The sequence below is a fragment of the Sminthopsis crassicaudata genome, chromosome 2 (genome assembly GCF_048593235.1).
Source record: "Sminthopsis crassicaudata isolate SCR6 chromosome 2, ASM4859323v1, whole genome shotgun sequence".
Taxonomy (NCBI): domain Eukaryota; kingdom Metazoa; phylum Chordata; class Mammalia; order Dasyuromorphia; family Dasyuridae; genus Sminthopsis; species Sminthopsis crassicaudata.
In genome coordinates this window covers 521,713,037-521,728,886 of record NC_133618.1, presented here as the reverse complement: position 1 = coordinate 521,728,886, position 15,850 = coordinate 521,713,037, and the positions used below count along the sequence as shown (strand labels likewise).

At 33.3% G+C, this 15,850-nt stretch overlaps 1 protein-coding gene across 6 annotated transcripts in view; it reads left to right on the top strand.

The window, feature by feature from the left end:
• The window catches only part of ATP8B4 (ATPase phospholipid transporting 8B4 (putative)), a 318,510-nt gene that overhangs the window by 24,063 nt on the left and 278,597 nt on the right, over window positions 1-15,850 (top strand). For all 6 annotated transcript variants that reach the window (XM_074294471.1, XM_074294469.1, XM_074294470.1 and 3 more), the window contains one exon: window positions 1,911-1,979. In XM_074294471.1, the coding sequence (XP_074150572.1) occupies window positions 1,952-1,979 (28 nt within the window). In that variant the 5' untranslated portion in view covers window positions 1,911-1,951. The remainder of the gene's footprint in view (window positions 1-1,910; window positions 1,980-15,850) is intronic.

Genomic DNA, 15,850 nt, shown 5'->3' with positions numbered 1-15,850 from the left:
GTGTGTTGTGTGCACATGTGATAGATTCCTTGGTAAGCCTATAGACCCTTTCTCAGAATAATGTTTTTAAATGCATGACAAAATATATAGGATTACAAAGGAAATTAATTATGTTGAAATAGAATCCTCTATCTAGGCATATATTTTAAAAAGTTCACAGACCCCAGTTAAAGACCCCTGCTCTAGGATGAAAGAAGGGACCCTTTTTCTTGGAATAATTTAATTAAAATGATAGTATTCTTTTGACTCTGCAACTTAGAATTTTAAAATTTTTAAAAAGATTCATATGTATTCCTTATTGAAACAGAGAAAAGTTTCATTACATCTTGGTTTGCTGTATTTTAGGTGAATCCAATTGATCTTCACCTGCCCTCCAGATATGGTTCATTATATAAAGTAGCTTATTCACTCTTCTTTATATTCAAAGGCTAATTAGCATTTAAAGGATTTTCTTTATTGGAGCAGGTACTCAAAAGATTTTCACAACTTATGTTCCAAAAATTCTCTCTGAGCACTTTTTACATCTTATTTAATCATTTTCAGTTGTATCTAGTTCTTCATGGACCTATTTGGGATTTTCTTGGCAAAGATATTGTAGTAGTTTGCCATTTCCTTCTTTTGCTCATTTTACAGATGAGGAAACTGAGGGAAACAAGGTTGAGTGACTTTCTCAGGCACTCCCAGCTAGTAAGTGTTAGAGGTCATATTAGAACTCAGGAAGATGTCTTTCTAATTCTAGACTCAGCACTGTATCCACTATATGCACCTAGATGCACAAGAAGCATTCAAGCTGCTTCCTGAATATACTTAGACAGCAGTTTTTACAAGTTATAACTTGACGAAGACATTTAATCGTGCTAAACCTTACTTTCCTCATATAACAATTCTTCCAAAAATAAAAATTCTTTAGTGGATTTTCTTTTTGAATGTTTTTCAGATTCTCATCATAACCCTCAAAAGTTTTTAGATCTTTTATTAGCTATTTGTTTGACTTTGCCTAGCAGACTAGCATAAAGCTACATTTATTTATTTTATTTAAAAATTATGGTTTGGGGGATTCAAATAACTCAGGAAATATGCTGAATAACTAAAAAACCTTAAGTGGAATAGCCTACATTAGAATGATTAGTCTATACTTATTAAAATATGATATGCTAGCAAATTGTGATTGGAAGTCAGAACATCTTGATTCTTTTGTGTGTGACCTTGGCACATTGTTACAAGGATGGTACAACTCTCATTTCACAGACAAATAAACTAAGACTCAGAATGACTTTTGTCAAAGTCACATACTTTGTCACAAAGTACATAGTAGATATAGTATATAGTATATCTAGGTCTTCTCATTCTAAAGTCAGTATACATTCACAGTATAAAATGAGATAAGTCTATTATCTATTTGAGCTCTAAATTTTTCCCATCAGATCCACAGGAATCTCAATTTTATTACCTAGGTTTAAAAATCTAAATTTAGCAAGATCTGGGTTCAAGATCATTTTTCTTAATATTGCTATGTAATTGCTACGTAATCAGGAGCAAATGACTTAATCCATCAATGACCCAGAGTTTGCACATTGGTATAGACAGTTTTCATATGAGAGAATTCCCCACATCGTTAGACCCACTGGTTCAAATGAAAAAAGGAAAGACTTCTACTTGCTCTTAGTATTCTAAATTGCAGTACTAAAGTTCTTTGCAACCTCAATTATAAAATGTCTTATTTCTTTATATAAAATTATTCATACCTAGGAAGACTCTGACATGATTAAATATGCATGATCTTGTTTCTTATTGTATTTATGATTTCTCAGACACTTTATTTTGACTAGGAAGAGCATGAAATTCAAAAGGTTTGTGGTTAGTGAACCCTTATAAATTACTAATGATATGCACTTATATTATTCACACAGGAGGTCTTTTGAGGTCCTCTGGGAACTGATCTAACATCATAATGTTTTGTGGTGAAAAGAAATTACTTGGTAAGTAAATGGGGATTTAGAGGATATATAATTGAATTCTAATAATTAGCATTAATTTTGGTTTAAGATTATATAAAATTAATTTTTTACTTGGATGAATATTTTTGTCTTAATGGAACATCATTAAAAAGATATACTATATTGGTTACACACATTTTGGCACAATATACTGGCAGGAGAGAATATTGTTCAATGGAAGCTGGTAGCAGGATGTTATGGGAATTTTTTTCCCCAATGAACCTAGACATCTAAGTGAATATGCTTTTAGCTTTGATTTGTTTTGACTACAGAATATTAGTGTTGAAAGTGGTTTTAGGTTTCATATAGCCCACCCCCACTACAATATGTCATCATTCTTAATAGCTTCTTCTTGAATACTTCCAGTGATAAAAAAGTTACCATTTGATTTGATAGACTGTTCTATCATTGGACAACTCTAATGATTAGCAGGTTTTTCTGGATGGACCTAAAATATTCCTTCGTGGAACTTCCATCCATAATATTCATTGTGCTCTGTGGATCACTTCTGTCTCTTGATTCCCAACTCTAGATTTCCTATAATATGTAGTGAATTTTTAAAAAAAATCATTAAATTCATTTTAGTCATTATTTGACCTGAATGCCTGCAAGAGGAGTTAGCTGAAATGGACATTTTTTTTTAAAAAGAATTGATTACATGGATATTTTACTTTTGTCCTTTAAACAACTATCATTTTTGTGTAATGATGGTAACCAAAGGCAAAGCTATAATACATCCAATAGAATTGAATGTAATTGGGGAATAAGCCCAACCTGCACCCTGTGGATTGCAATAAAGGCCTTGGGATCAGTAGGATTGGTGGTTCTGAGTCACTACACTTATATCACTGGGGTTTTGAATAACAAAAATCATTGTTTGTAGTCATTGTTTTTCAGTTCTGTCCTACTTTCTATGATTCCTTTTGAAGTTTTCTTGGCAAAGATACTGGAATGGTTTCCCATTTCCTTTTCCAGCTCATTTTTTAGATGAGGAAACTGAGATCCAGAGGGATTCAGAGATTTGCCTAAAATCACATATCAGATAACAGATTTGAGCCCAATTCCTCTGACTTTAGAATCAATGCTCTTTCCACTATACCATATACACATAAGCTCCCTGTTATATCTTTAGATATCTGTAGAGTCACTTTAACCTGGGGATAGGAGAGATGTGTCAGATTCTTAGGGAAGTTCTTGCCATGGGTTCCTCTGTTTCCATATCTGGTGGATTACAGAAAGAACAGAAGAGCAATGTTGAATGTTCTTTTTGTTCTTGCCAAAAATTGATGATGTATTTTTTTACATTTGGACCTGGCGGTACAACAGAAAGCCTCAACTCAACTTTGTAATTCATGATGTAGGAATAAAACAAGAATTAATTAAGGCAAATTCAGTTGAACTGGAGGAAGATTCCAGGGCATCAGCCTCGTGGGCTCTCACCTAGAGGATGGATCCCTCATGGGCCTGATCATAGGGAGGCTATTAGGGATAAGAAAGATGAATGAACAGAGCATAGTTGTTCTGAAGAGGCATTCATCTAAGGTACAGTCATGAGGGGATGGGGATGAAGGGGGGAAAGTTTGCCATCTGGCCACATCTTATTTTAGCTAATTATTTTTACTAAGCAGGTGTTAAGCTCAGTTGTTTCTATACTGCTAAAAGAACAGAAATGCTGACAAAATTTTAATGTCACAAATTTACAAATGGCAAACTCTTTAAAAATTATTATTTTAATTCTTATATTTTCTGTATTTTAACTTTCTGGAATAAAGCTCTGGTTTCCCTGACCTAGTCATCACTCTGTGTTTGCTTGTGCAAAGGGAGTCTGTGGTTAGGGTGCTACTGACTTTTGGGGATATGAGTTATGACTGACAACATGGAAAGATGATAACTGACATGGATATAATATGTATAATACAATCTCATTATATAATAAAAATACTTAGTTTCATTCTTTCTTTTTTGTTATGTTTATATAACTTACTTTAATAAAATTTCTAAGAGCCGATATCGGCCTGCATTGCTAGAGGGAGTTTCTTCACCAGGGAATTTTTGTCCTACAAATTAAACAAAGTGAAATCATAAGTCTGGACAAAAATAAAACAATACAAAAAACAAAACAAAACACTAGACCATCCAATTTTATTAAACTTATTATGCTATTGACCACTTGGTGAATTTTCTATCCATACCCATATTCTTAATAATACAGTATAAATTTATGTAGAATGTTAGAATTAAAAGGAATCATCTACTCTAATATCCAGAGTTAAATGATATATTTAAGGTCATATAACTAGTTAATTGTAGACTGGGGGATTACAGCCCAATTCTCCAGAAGCCTTCACTAGTGTTCATTCCACTACACCAGGAACTATCAATCAATAAACAAATATTTACTGAGCATCCCATTTTATGCCATACATGGTGCTAAATATAAGGGATATAAAGACAAAGTATAGGACAATCTTTGCCTTCAAGAAACTTACATTCTATAGGGGAGTATAACCTTCTAGGTGACTCAGTGGATAAAACACTTGGCCTGGAGTCAGTAAGGCCTGAGTTCAAATCTGGCCTTCCTATTACTCATGCTTACTAGTTGTGTGAACCTGGGAAAGTCACTTAACACCACTTGCCTCAGTTTCCTTATCTGTTGCTTGTCCTTTGACATTAAGCGAGTGATATCTTGACTTGCACATGAATTGGATTTGAGTGGGGCAGGGCCGTGCAAAGTCATCTGCAAAATGAGCTGGGGACAGCAATGGAAAACCAAAGGAAAACCTTTGCCAAGAAAGCTGAGATGGGATCATGAAGAATCAGACACGCCTGAAGTGACTGACAACAAATTGTGGCTCTAGAGATGTCATGACTGGTCTGAAGTCATGCATCTATCCTTAGGATTAGAATCAAGGTGTCCTGACTCTTAAGTCATTGTCATTTGGCAGAATGAGCAGTGTCTAGACCGTGGTGTACAGATGAGAAAACCATGACTGAGAGAAATGTATTATCCAAGTTCTCAATGGGCAGAACTGGGATTAGAACTCCTCTCTATTCTAACTATTATTCCCCCTCTGTGTACCACATACTTGTAAATGAAAGGATTTGATGTGTAAAGCAGAGGAGTTCTAAGAATGGATCAGACATTAAAAATATTTGCCATTGCAGTGCTTGAATAAAGTGATTACACAGAATGTAAACTTCTTGAGGGTAGAGTCTGTTCCATTTTTTGTTTTAGTATCGTTAATATGCCTGGTGCATAGTAAACACAATAAATATTTGTTGCTGTATAAAAATAAATATATCTTACTAAATAAAGTGACTGATAGAAAATATTAATGGTACAGAATTTTTCAAACAAAAGTCATTGCAAACATCTTAGCAAAGTGGTAACAATATGGGTTGTTGGCCAGGATATGTAAAGAAATAGTCCTGTAATTTAGAATTGAATGTTCTAGTGAGCATTAAAAAAGATTCTATCATATTTGTTAGAGAATTTATGAAAAGGGTAGAATGTAAATATAGAATTTGAATGAAGAGCCTAATTCTGACTACCTACTTAATTTGTTAATTGATCTTCTAGGTCAGACAGTATTTAGTCCATGAAATATAGACAGGCTGTTAAGAGGCCTGGTCGACTGAGTGCAGGACAAATCTATCCTCACATACATTACCCTATGCAGTTCACCTAATATCTCTTCCTTAGTTTCTTCATCTATAAAAGGGGCATAATGACACAGCTTCTAGGTTGTTATGAGAAGAAATGTTTAAAGTTAAAGTCTAAAGTGCTTTGCAAATCTTAAGGTGCTTTATAAGAGCTAGCATGATAAAAATGATGGGAGGGTCTCTTTTCAGTAAAAAAGAACTTTGAATTAGACCTGCTTGAACATTTATTGGGATTATAGATGAGATTCTTTTTCAGATGCTATAACCTGGACCTCTGAGGCCCAGCCCAACAAAGAGATTAAAATCTGATGTCTGGGAATGTTTTAGATGACAATCTTGTGGAGAGAGGGAAAGGAAAGGAAAGAGTATTTATAGAATGCCTACGTAGTGCCAGGTGCTGTGAAAAGTGCTTAAATTTTAACAACCCTATAAAGTCAGTGCTATTATGGTCTCTAATTTATAGTTGAGGAAACTGAGGCAAACAGAGATTAAGAGGCTTGCTCAGTGTAACACAGTTAATGTCTGAGGCTGGATTTGAACTCAATTCTTCCTGACTCTAGGTACTAGTCATGACACCACCAGAAGCCTCTGAAATAAGATCTAGTTTTTGTTAGACTGAGAACATTATCTCCTTTCCTATACCAACATGATTTATGTAATTATCTCTTTATTATTTAAGGTTTCCAAATGGTGTTTGTCATTTGCAATTCCAAACAGTCTTTTGACATGTTTTAAATTTTTTGTTTGCTTTTGGGCTCACATGTTTTCACAAATTAACATCCTTGAAATCATCCTAGGTATTCTTTTCTCTGAATGGGAGAAAAGCTTGAGAGGCAATGTGAAGCTATAGAGAGTGCCAGAGTCACATGGCTTGAACTTGAATTCCTCTTCTAAGTTTGTTGATTGACAGATTGATTGATTGATTGATCCTGTGTCCCCAACTGTAGTTGTTTCAGGAAATGGTTAGAAATTAAAGTCTTCATTTATGGTGTGCAGCCACAGAATGTTATTTTTGAAAGGCAAACATTTATTGAAGACAACCATAAAATGTGTTATTTTTATTCTGAACAAACTAAAGAAAGTACAATTCAACTAACAGTTTAAACAGTTAACAACTAAACTTTTCTCAAGATACAAACTTTTAAAATTATGTGCAAAATAAATTTTTTTTTTGAGAGAAGGATGTGCTGAGTATGCTAATTCCCTTTTCAGGGTGCATTTTAATGGAGTGTTACTCAAATTTAAACAAGGAACAGGCTGATTTTAAAAATCTGTAAACGTGTCTTTATTTTGTGTGTGTGTGTGTGTGTGTGTGTGTGTGTGTGTGTGTGTGATCAATCCTACTATGTTACTCCAAATATGGTCTGTAAAATAATTTTCTAACCTTCATATCTTGAAAATAAAAGTGATAATATATAGATACATGCAAAGTTGTTTTCCCTCACAGAATTATATAACTTTTTCTTCCAATATACTTTTCCAGAGCCATATTTCACTTTGATTTCTGATTCTTTGCTTCACTATGTCCTGGAAATCTAAGTGGGCTGGCTAGAGGTCAAGTCCCAGCTCCATGGATGATATTTTGACTCATGATTTTTCCATCTGCATTCTTGTTTAATAAATTCCTTCAGAATTATATTTTAAGGGCTAGTACAGTGTGTGTGTGTGTGTGTGTGTGTGTGTGTGTGTGTGTGTGTGTTTGTAAAGAATAGGCTTGTTCATTGTTGCTTCTAAAGGGCTGAGATGGATGGAAGCAGCAGAATTTTTCTCAGAGTGGGAAGGAATTTTATAACAATTAGAGCTTCATAACAGCAAACAAAAATAGTGAATTCCCCATCATTTGAAATTTTCAAAGAGGAGTTGTAACATAAAGGAAGCACCAGAGTGAGCATTAACTAAAATTAAAACCAATTAATTAATTAAAATTAAATCAATTAATTTTTCAATATGAGTAATTACCAAAACAGGGCTTGATTTATTGTTTTGTTGATTGTTTAGATTTAATAAGGTGTTAATAATGCAGATTTAACTTAAAATGTTTTCCAAGAGAACCTGGTTGTTAAACATTTACTAGAATGCTTCTGTTTTGCTCTAAATGCTGATTGAAATTAGCAAGAGTGTGATAGAAAATTTGAGGAATAAAGTCCTCACTAGATTAGAGGCCTGGTGACTATAGAGTAGCATCAACAACAATTGGCATTTGTATAACACTTCAAGTTCTGCAAAATTCTTTACAATCTTTGTCCCATTTAAGTCTCAGAACATCCCTGGATCCCACCATTCAAAACTACTATTCTGAATATGGTAGAGTAGAAGGAAGAAGTACAGTGTAGTTTCCCCATACAACCTCTTCCATAGTGATCTGGAAAATGCCCCAGATATAATTTTTGATCAGGAAATCCAAGAAATCCAAGGAAAAAAAATCAGTCTAGCCCTAGAAGCTTAGGGAAACAGGTGTGTGGATGTTTTTTGCTTTTTTTTCAGGGAGAGATCCCAAGGGTTCCCTGAACTAGCATTGGGGGTAGTAATGGGTGCAATTGGGCAGCTAATGTCCTACTACCCAGTTCTTAGTGTATGTATGGGGAGAACAGGGCAGAAATCGGCAAATAGAGTGGGAAGAAATGTGATTACTAGCTGGCCCTAAATGTGTACTGAGCTAGGAACAAGATTGGAAACAAACAATAGTTTTGTGGTCTCTGAACCTAGGGGCAAAGCAGAACCTTGGTTTTAGCCTCTAGCCTAAGTGGAAATTTGTTATAAAATGATCAGGGCAGGTATCTCCAGACCAAATAGGAGCCTAAAGTTCAATCGATATGGATCTACACAGCCTCCCTCCCAATGGCTGAATCCTGGCTGAATCCAGCAGCAGTCTACTGAAACTGTTAACTAGGGACAAGCTGAGAGACCTAATCTGGGTAAGAATTTGAAGAGAGCATTGAGCATATTTCCCCAATCATATCACTTTGGGAGTATTGAAATCTTTATAGCTCAGGTCCCCCAGCCAGAGCTGTGAAAATAGCAAGAAAAGATGTAAGAGCCAGATATTTCTCCCCAAAGTTCACAGACTCTAGCATTAACATGAAGTCCAAAAGTAAGAAGTAGGTTGGAGGGAGAGGATTCTAGGAAGATGGTGAAATAGATCAGAAAACTTTTGACACCCAATTTCCTCTACAAAAAAGGAACTGCCTCAGAGCAGCAGAAATAAATACTGGGTAAAGCAGTTGTCCTCCTAAGACAATTTGATAAGACGTTAGGAAAGACCCTACTTCCTAGTATGGACGTTCAACCGGAGTAAAGTGCAAACACCTCTAGGCCCATTCTGTAGAATCAACAAGCAACAAGATCTAGAAGCAACTGGGTCAAGAGGCAACCTCAGCCTTAGAAGCTTTCGTTTTGCAGACAGTTTGGGAGTCTGAAGGCTGAATAGTAGAAGAGGAAAGGACCTTCCATTGTTGAGGGATGCTAAGCACAGCAATGCTGACCAGATTCATCCTGGACTATGCTGCTGCTTTCAGGAAGAAAGAGCTAGCACACACCTGATGAATGCAGGAGTCAGGCACAGGGGTCTTGTTGGTTGAGGGCACTTGCAAAAGAGCAATTTCTGGTTTCAGTTCCAGGGCAGAGAGGACAGCTGTAGTTTGCAGCCACCAGAGAGAATGGAAGGAGCAAAATCATTTGTAGTGTGACTTGGAGTCTTTGCTGTGGCTTAAGAATGGAGAAGTAAACCTTAGAATTGGTCCTGAAGGCAAATTTCAGAAAACAGCAGTAAGAAGGATCTGAGACTTCGGGCAAAATTCCCCATATATCAGGACTATAAATTGATTATATTAATAGCTGTTAAAAAGCAAAATAAAACAAAATAAAGTTAGTAAGCAAAGGGGAAAAAAACCAGCAATAGATAGTTACTAGGGAGATAGAGATCTGGGTTTATATTCAGATGATAATTATACAGCTAAAAAAGCTAGCCCCCCTTTTCAATGAAAAATGTCAAATGATCCCAGACCAAAAAGAGTTGTTGGAAGAACTTAAAAAAGACTTTAAAAGTCAAATAAAGAGATTGAGGAAAAATTAGGGGGAAAAAGAACAATCCAAGAAAATTATGAAAAGAAAAATCAACTAATTTGAAATGAGAATCAAAAGCTTAAGGAATAAAATAATTTCTTAAAAACTGGAATTGGGCAATGGGAAGCTAATGACATTCTAAGACCCTAAGATCTTGTAAAACAAAATCAAAAAAATGGAAATCTAGATGAGAAAGCAAAACATTTCATCAGAAAAACAATGGATCTGGAGAACAGATTGAGAACTAATTTAATAGTTGGATTACCTGAAAAATATGATTTAAAAAATCTTGATACAAAATTTTCAGGATTTATTATAGAAAATTGTCCTAAAGTTCCAGGACAGAAATAGAAAAAAATCCACTGACCATCACCTAAGAAATCTTAGGAACAAAACTTGGAGGAGTATCATAACCCCAGGTTAAGGAGAAAATATTGAAAGAAATAAGAAAAAGTATTTAAATTAAATTTAATGAAGCTACAATAAGAATTATACAAGACCTAGCAGCTACTACATTGAAGCCAACACTGTAGGTTTTAGAATACTGGGGTTACAATCAAGGTTAACTTACTCAGCAAAGTTAAGTATAATCCTGAAGGAATAAAGAGAAAGGTTATTAAATAAACTGAAAAACTTTCAGGTTTTTGTGAAAATAAAATAAAAAACAAACATACTTAAAACTTAAGGGAAAATTCAACATGTAAATCTAGGAGAAATATAGGGTAAATATTAAAGATCAATTATAAAGGATTCAATAAGGTTAAATTATTTACTTTGTATATGTGAAAATAGTAGTAGTATTTTTATGATTGTCATCATTATTTGAGAGAAAACTTATATTGAGCTGAATGTAATGGGAGTAATTCTGAAAAAAAAAAACTCTCCTCAGAGAGATTAAAAAGGAGTAATTATCTCATACAAATGAGGCATAAAAGGGGAAAATATGATAGAGAAGAAGCTTGTGGGGGGAGGGAACTTTATTCTCATCCGAGATGGGTAGAACAGTCTTCTAAATTTAGAAAGAAATAAAAAGGCAAGGTGACAGAATGCGGGAAGAAGATGAGAGGATAGGTTACGGAATAGAAGGGCAAGTAAAGCAGAGGACTGAGAAGAGATAGGGTAAATAAGTGAGAAGGATAGTGAAAAAAATTAGGTAAGAGGAAAATATGCAACAGGTAATTGTAGCTTAGAATATGAATGTGACAGGTTTACTCATAAAATGGAAATGGATAGCAGATTAAAAATTTGAATTCAACAATATGTTGCTTTCAGGAAATCTTATAAAAATGAGAGATATACACCAATATAAAATAAAGGGTAGGAATAGAATTTATTATGTAAAAAAATCAGAGATAGTAATCATGATCTGAGACAAAGTTAAATTTACTCAAAAGTGAAAAATAGAGATACTATATTGTGTGAGCAATATAGTTTTAGACTACTTAAAATACCTATACAATATAAAATACCTGAGAATATACCTGCCAAAACAGAAATAGGAACTATATGAGTACATATGTAACATGGACAAAAACATAAAATACTTTTCTTTTTTTAAAATTTATTTTTTAAATGATTTTTAAATTAATTTTGTAATTATAACATTTTTTTGACCGTACATATGCATAGGTAATTTTTTTTTTACAACATTATCCCTTGTACTCCCTTCTGTTCTGAATTTTTCCCCTCCTTCCCTCCACTCCCTCCCCTAGATGGCAGGCATTCCCATACATATTAAATATCTTATAGTATATGCTTGGTACAATATATATGTGCAGAACCGAATTTTGTTGTTGTTGTTGCAAAGGAAGAATTGTATTCAGAAGGTAAAAATAATCTGGGAAGAAAAACAAAAAAAAATGTTCACAGTTTACACTCATTTCCCAGTGTTCCTTTTCTGGATGTAGCTGATTCTGTCCATCACTGATCAATTGGAATTGGATTAGCTCTTCTCTATGTTGAAGATATCCACTTCCATCAGAATACATCCTCATACAGTATCATTGTTGCTGTGTACAATGATCTCCTGGTTCTGCTCATTTCACTCAGCATCAGTTCATGTAAGTCTCTCCAAGCCTCTCTGTATTCATCCTGTTGGTCATTTCTTACAGAACAATAATATTCCATAACATTCATATACCACAATTTACCCAACCATTCTCCAATTGATGGACATCCATTCATCTTCCAGTTTCTAGCCACTACAAAAAGGACTGCCACAAACATTTTGGCACATACAGGTCCCTTTCCCTTCTTTAGTATTTCCTTGGGATATAAGCCCAGTAGTAGCACTGCTGGGTCAAAGAGTATGTACATTTTGATAACTTTTTGGGAATAATTCCAGATTGCTCTCCAGAATAGTTGGATTCTTTCACAACTCCACCAACAATGCATCAGTGTCCCAGTTTTCCCACATCCCCTCCAACATTCATCATTGTTTGTTCTTGTCATCTTAGCCAATCTGACAGTTGTGTAGTGGTAACTCAGAGTTGTCTTAATTTGCATTTCTCTGATCAATAGTGATTTGGAACACTTTCATATGAGTGGAAATAGTTTTAATTTCATCATCTGAAAATTGTCTCTTCATATCAATTGACCATTTATCAACCATTGGAGAATGGCTTGATTTTTTATAAATTAAAGTCAATTCTCTGTATATTTTGGAGATGAGGCCTTTATCAGAACCTTTAACTGTAAAAATGTTTTCCCAATTTGTTACTTCCCTTCTAATCTTGTTTGCATTAGTTTTGTTTGTGCAAAAACTTTTTAATTTGATGTAATCAAAATTTTTTTATTTTCTGATCAATAATGATCTCTAGTTCTCCTTTGGACACAAATTCCTTTCTCCTCTACAAGCCTGAGAGGTAAACTATCCTATGTTCCTCTAATTTATTTATAATCTCGTTCTTTATGCCTAAATCTTGGACCCATTTTGATCTTATCTTAGTATGTGGTGTTAAATGTGGGTCCATGCCTAGTTTCTGCCATCATAAAATACTTTTCATACAAATTCAGATCTAAATTATGAAGTAATATTTATTGTTCATGGTTAGTTTAAAGACAATATAATTTTACCTAACTAATTTATTTATATAACATCATCCCAATTAAATTACTCAAAATTATTTTACTTGAGTTAGAAAAATAATAATAAAGATCATTTGAAAGAGCAAAAGGGAACTTCAAAGAAACCAGGAAAAAAGAAATAAAGGAAGTAGATTCAGCAGTATCAGACCTTAAACTATATTATAGAGGAGAGCATTGTTGAAATATAAAAAAGGATAATTTTGATGATTTTAAATTAAAACCTTTTTGTATAAATAAACTCTATTGTAATCAAGAGCTATAGATGCTCTACAGAAAATTGGGAAAAACTCTGCTAGACAACCTCTCAGATAGGATGTGATTGGTTTGGAATACTGCTGTAGTGTAGAAAATGAACTGGTTGACTTAGAAAAACATGGAAGAACTTGGACATATAAAAGAAGATGCTATCCACCTTCAGAAAAACAGATAACAAGTAGAAATAAGTATAGTATGATCTTATATATATATATGTATATGTTTATACATATCTATGTTTATCTATACATAGATATGTATAAACTTCTCACTGTGTGTGTATATATATGCATATATATACACACACAGACACATACACACATATATATTTACACACACATGCATATATATGTATATACTGTATTTAATTGCAGCCTTCTTTAAGATGGGAGAGAAGGAAGGAGAAAAATAAAGTAACAAATACATGGAAGAGAACAAAAGAAAACTAAGTGAGCAAAAAAAAAAAGCTGGGCAACTTTGAAAAAGTATGTAGTATTTATTATATAGATTTTCTTAAGATGGAAATTTATTGCTTTGTATTGAATCCTTTCTTATGGTCTGCTGGGTACATTGTTTTCTTTTCTTATTTTTAATTTAAATTTAAAATATAAAAATGCATTGAAAAGAAAAAGAAAAGCAAAAAAGAAAATAGGTAGACTGGGAAAATGGGCAAAAAAAAGAATCCAATCATAAAGAGCATATAATGTGATAGAGAAGCTGAAGACACAAACCCAGAAGAAGAGAATGACTTGAAAACATCTACAAGCAAAAAGTAAAAAACAAAACAGTTGAAGACAAGTGCAACAAGAATTTCTAGAAGAGTAAAAGCAAGACTTAAAAAAAGAGCTAAACAATAATCTTAAAATCCAAATGAGAATGGTAGAGGAAAAAAATGGAAAAAAAGAAATTAAAGCTAAGGAAGAAAGACATGAAAAAATAATTGAAAGTGAAAATAAAATGATATTTTCCCAATTGTTTAGATTTAACTTTTTGTGTGAAAAGTTTTGTAATTTTGTTTATTTTGTCTTGGTAGTTGAACTCCCAAATATTGTCTACAGTTATTTTAAATGGGATTTCTCTTTCTATCTCTTGCTGCTGAACTTTATTGGTAACATTTAGAAATTTTGATAATTTATATGGATTTATATTATATCCTGCAACATGGCTAAGTTGTTCATTATTTCAAGTAGCTTTTTAGTTGATTTTCTAGGATTCTTCAAATATACTATCATATCATTTGTAAAGAGTGAGAGTTTTGTTTCCTCATTAATTACTTTAATTACTTCCTTTTCTTTTTCTTCTTTTATTGGCTAAAGCTAACATTTCTTATGTGGTACTGAATTATGATGATGACAATAGGTATCCTTGTTTCATTCCTTATCTTACTGAGAATGCTTCTAGCTTATATCCATTACTTATAATGCTTGCTGATGGTTTTAGATTGATGTCACTTATTTTAAAGAAGACTCCATTTATTCTTATGTTCCCTAGTGCTTTTAATTGGAATGGTATTTTATTTTGTCTAGTCCTTCCAGCTCAATATTACAAAGTTATTTTCATGAAATGGCTTGGATTTTGACTAGAAAAGAAGGATTTGTTATGTAGTATGAGTGAAAAATTACTTAAGCTATTGGCTGTTTTATTGATCACACTCAGCATTAAAAGATGTAGAGGAAAGTTCTTAGCAAGTTGGGACCTCTTATGGAAGAGCTATAGATGGATATATTTAAGACTTACATATGGTATGGCTAGTTTGCAATCTGCAGGGCTAGAGGATGTACCCATAATCAGTGAAATTATCAGGCTGTCGGTCAACAAAAATTTATTAAGTACTTTATTCTAGAGAGTGCAAAGTACAGGCTATCCAAAGAAAGACAAATTTTCCCTTGCCTTCAAGAAACTTTATTCTAATTTGAGAGACATGTCTAGGTATATCCAAGTTTTATATATATATATATATATATACATATATATATATATATATATATGTATATCCAAGTTATATAGTTATATATATTATATGCATACATATCATATTATATATATAAATATATATATATATATAAATAAATTCCCTTTCTTTTCAGATTACCTTCCAACTATTTTACATATATATATATATATATATATATATATATATATATATGTGTGTGTGTGTGTGTGTGTGTGTGTGTGTATTATATAAATATATTTTGGAAGGTAATCTGAAAAGAAAAGGAATTAGCAACTGGGAAAGGCCTTTTGAAAAAGATGGAATTGAATTGAATTGACACAACCCAAAGAAACTAAGTAGTGAAAGTTAGGGGGAAGAGTATTATAGCTATGGGGGCCAATCAGTGCAAAGGGCTGGAATTGAAAAATAGAGTGTGATATATGAGAACTATCTGTACTTCAGTGTAGCTGGACATTCGAATGTGTGGGAGGGAAATAAAGTGTAAAAAGATTGGAAAGGTGGAAAGAGTTTTACATACCAAATAGAGTCTTATCTTTTATTGTGGTGGTAATAGAGAGCTTTTGGAGTGTATTGAGCAGTAAGTAGGATGACATAATCAGACTTACACTTAAAAAGAATAATTTTGGTATCCACAGGGGATGAGTAAGAATGTGGACTTTATAATGACATTGAGGTTGTGGGCCTGTGTGATTGGGAGATTGCTACTTTTAATGGAAATAGGGATGTTCAGAATGGGAGAGAATCTGAAAGAAAAGATAATGAATTTTGTTTTGTTCATGTTGTTTAGAAACCTATGGAATTCAACATGAGATGTTCAAGAGGCTGATGGAGA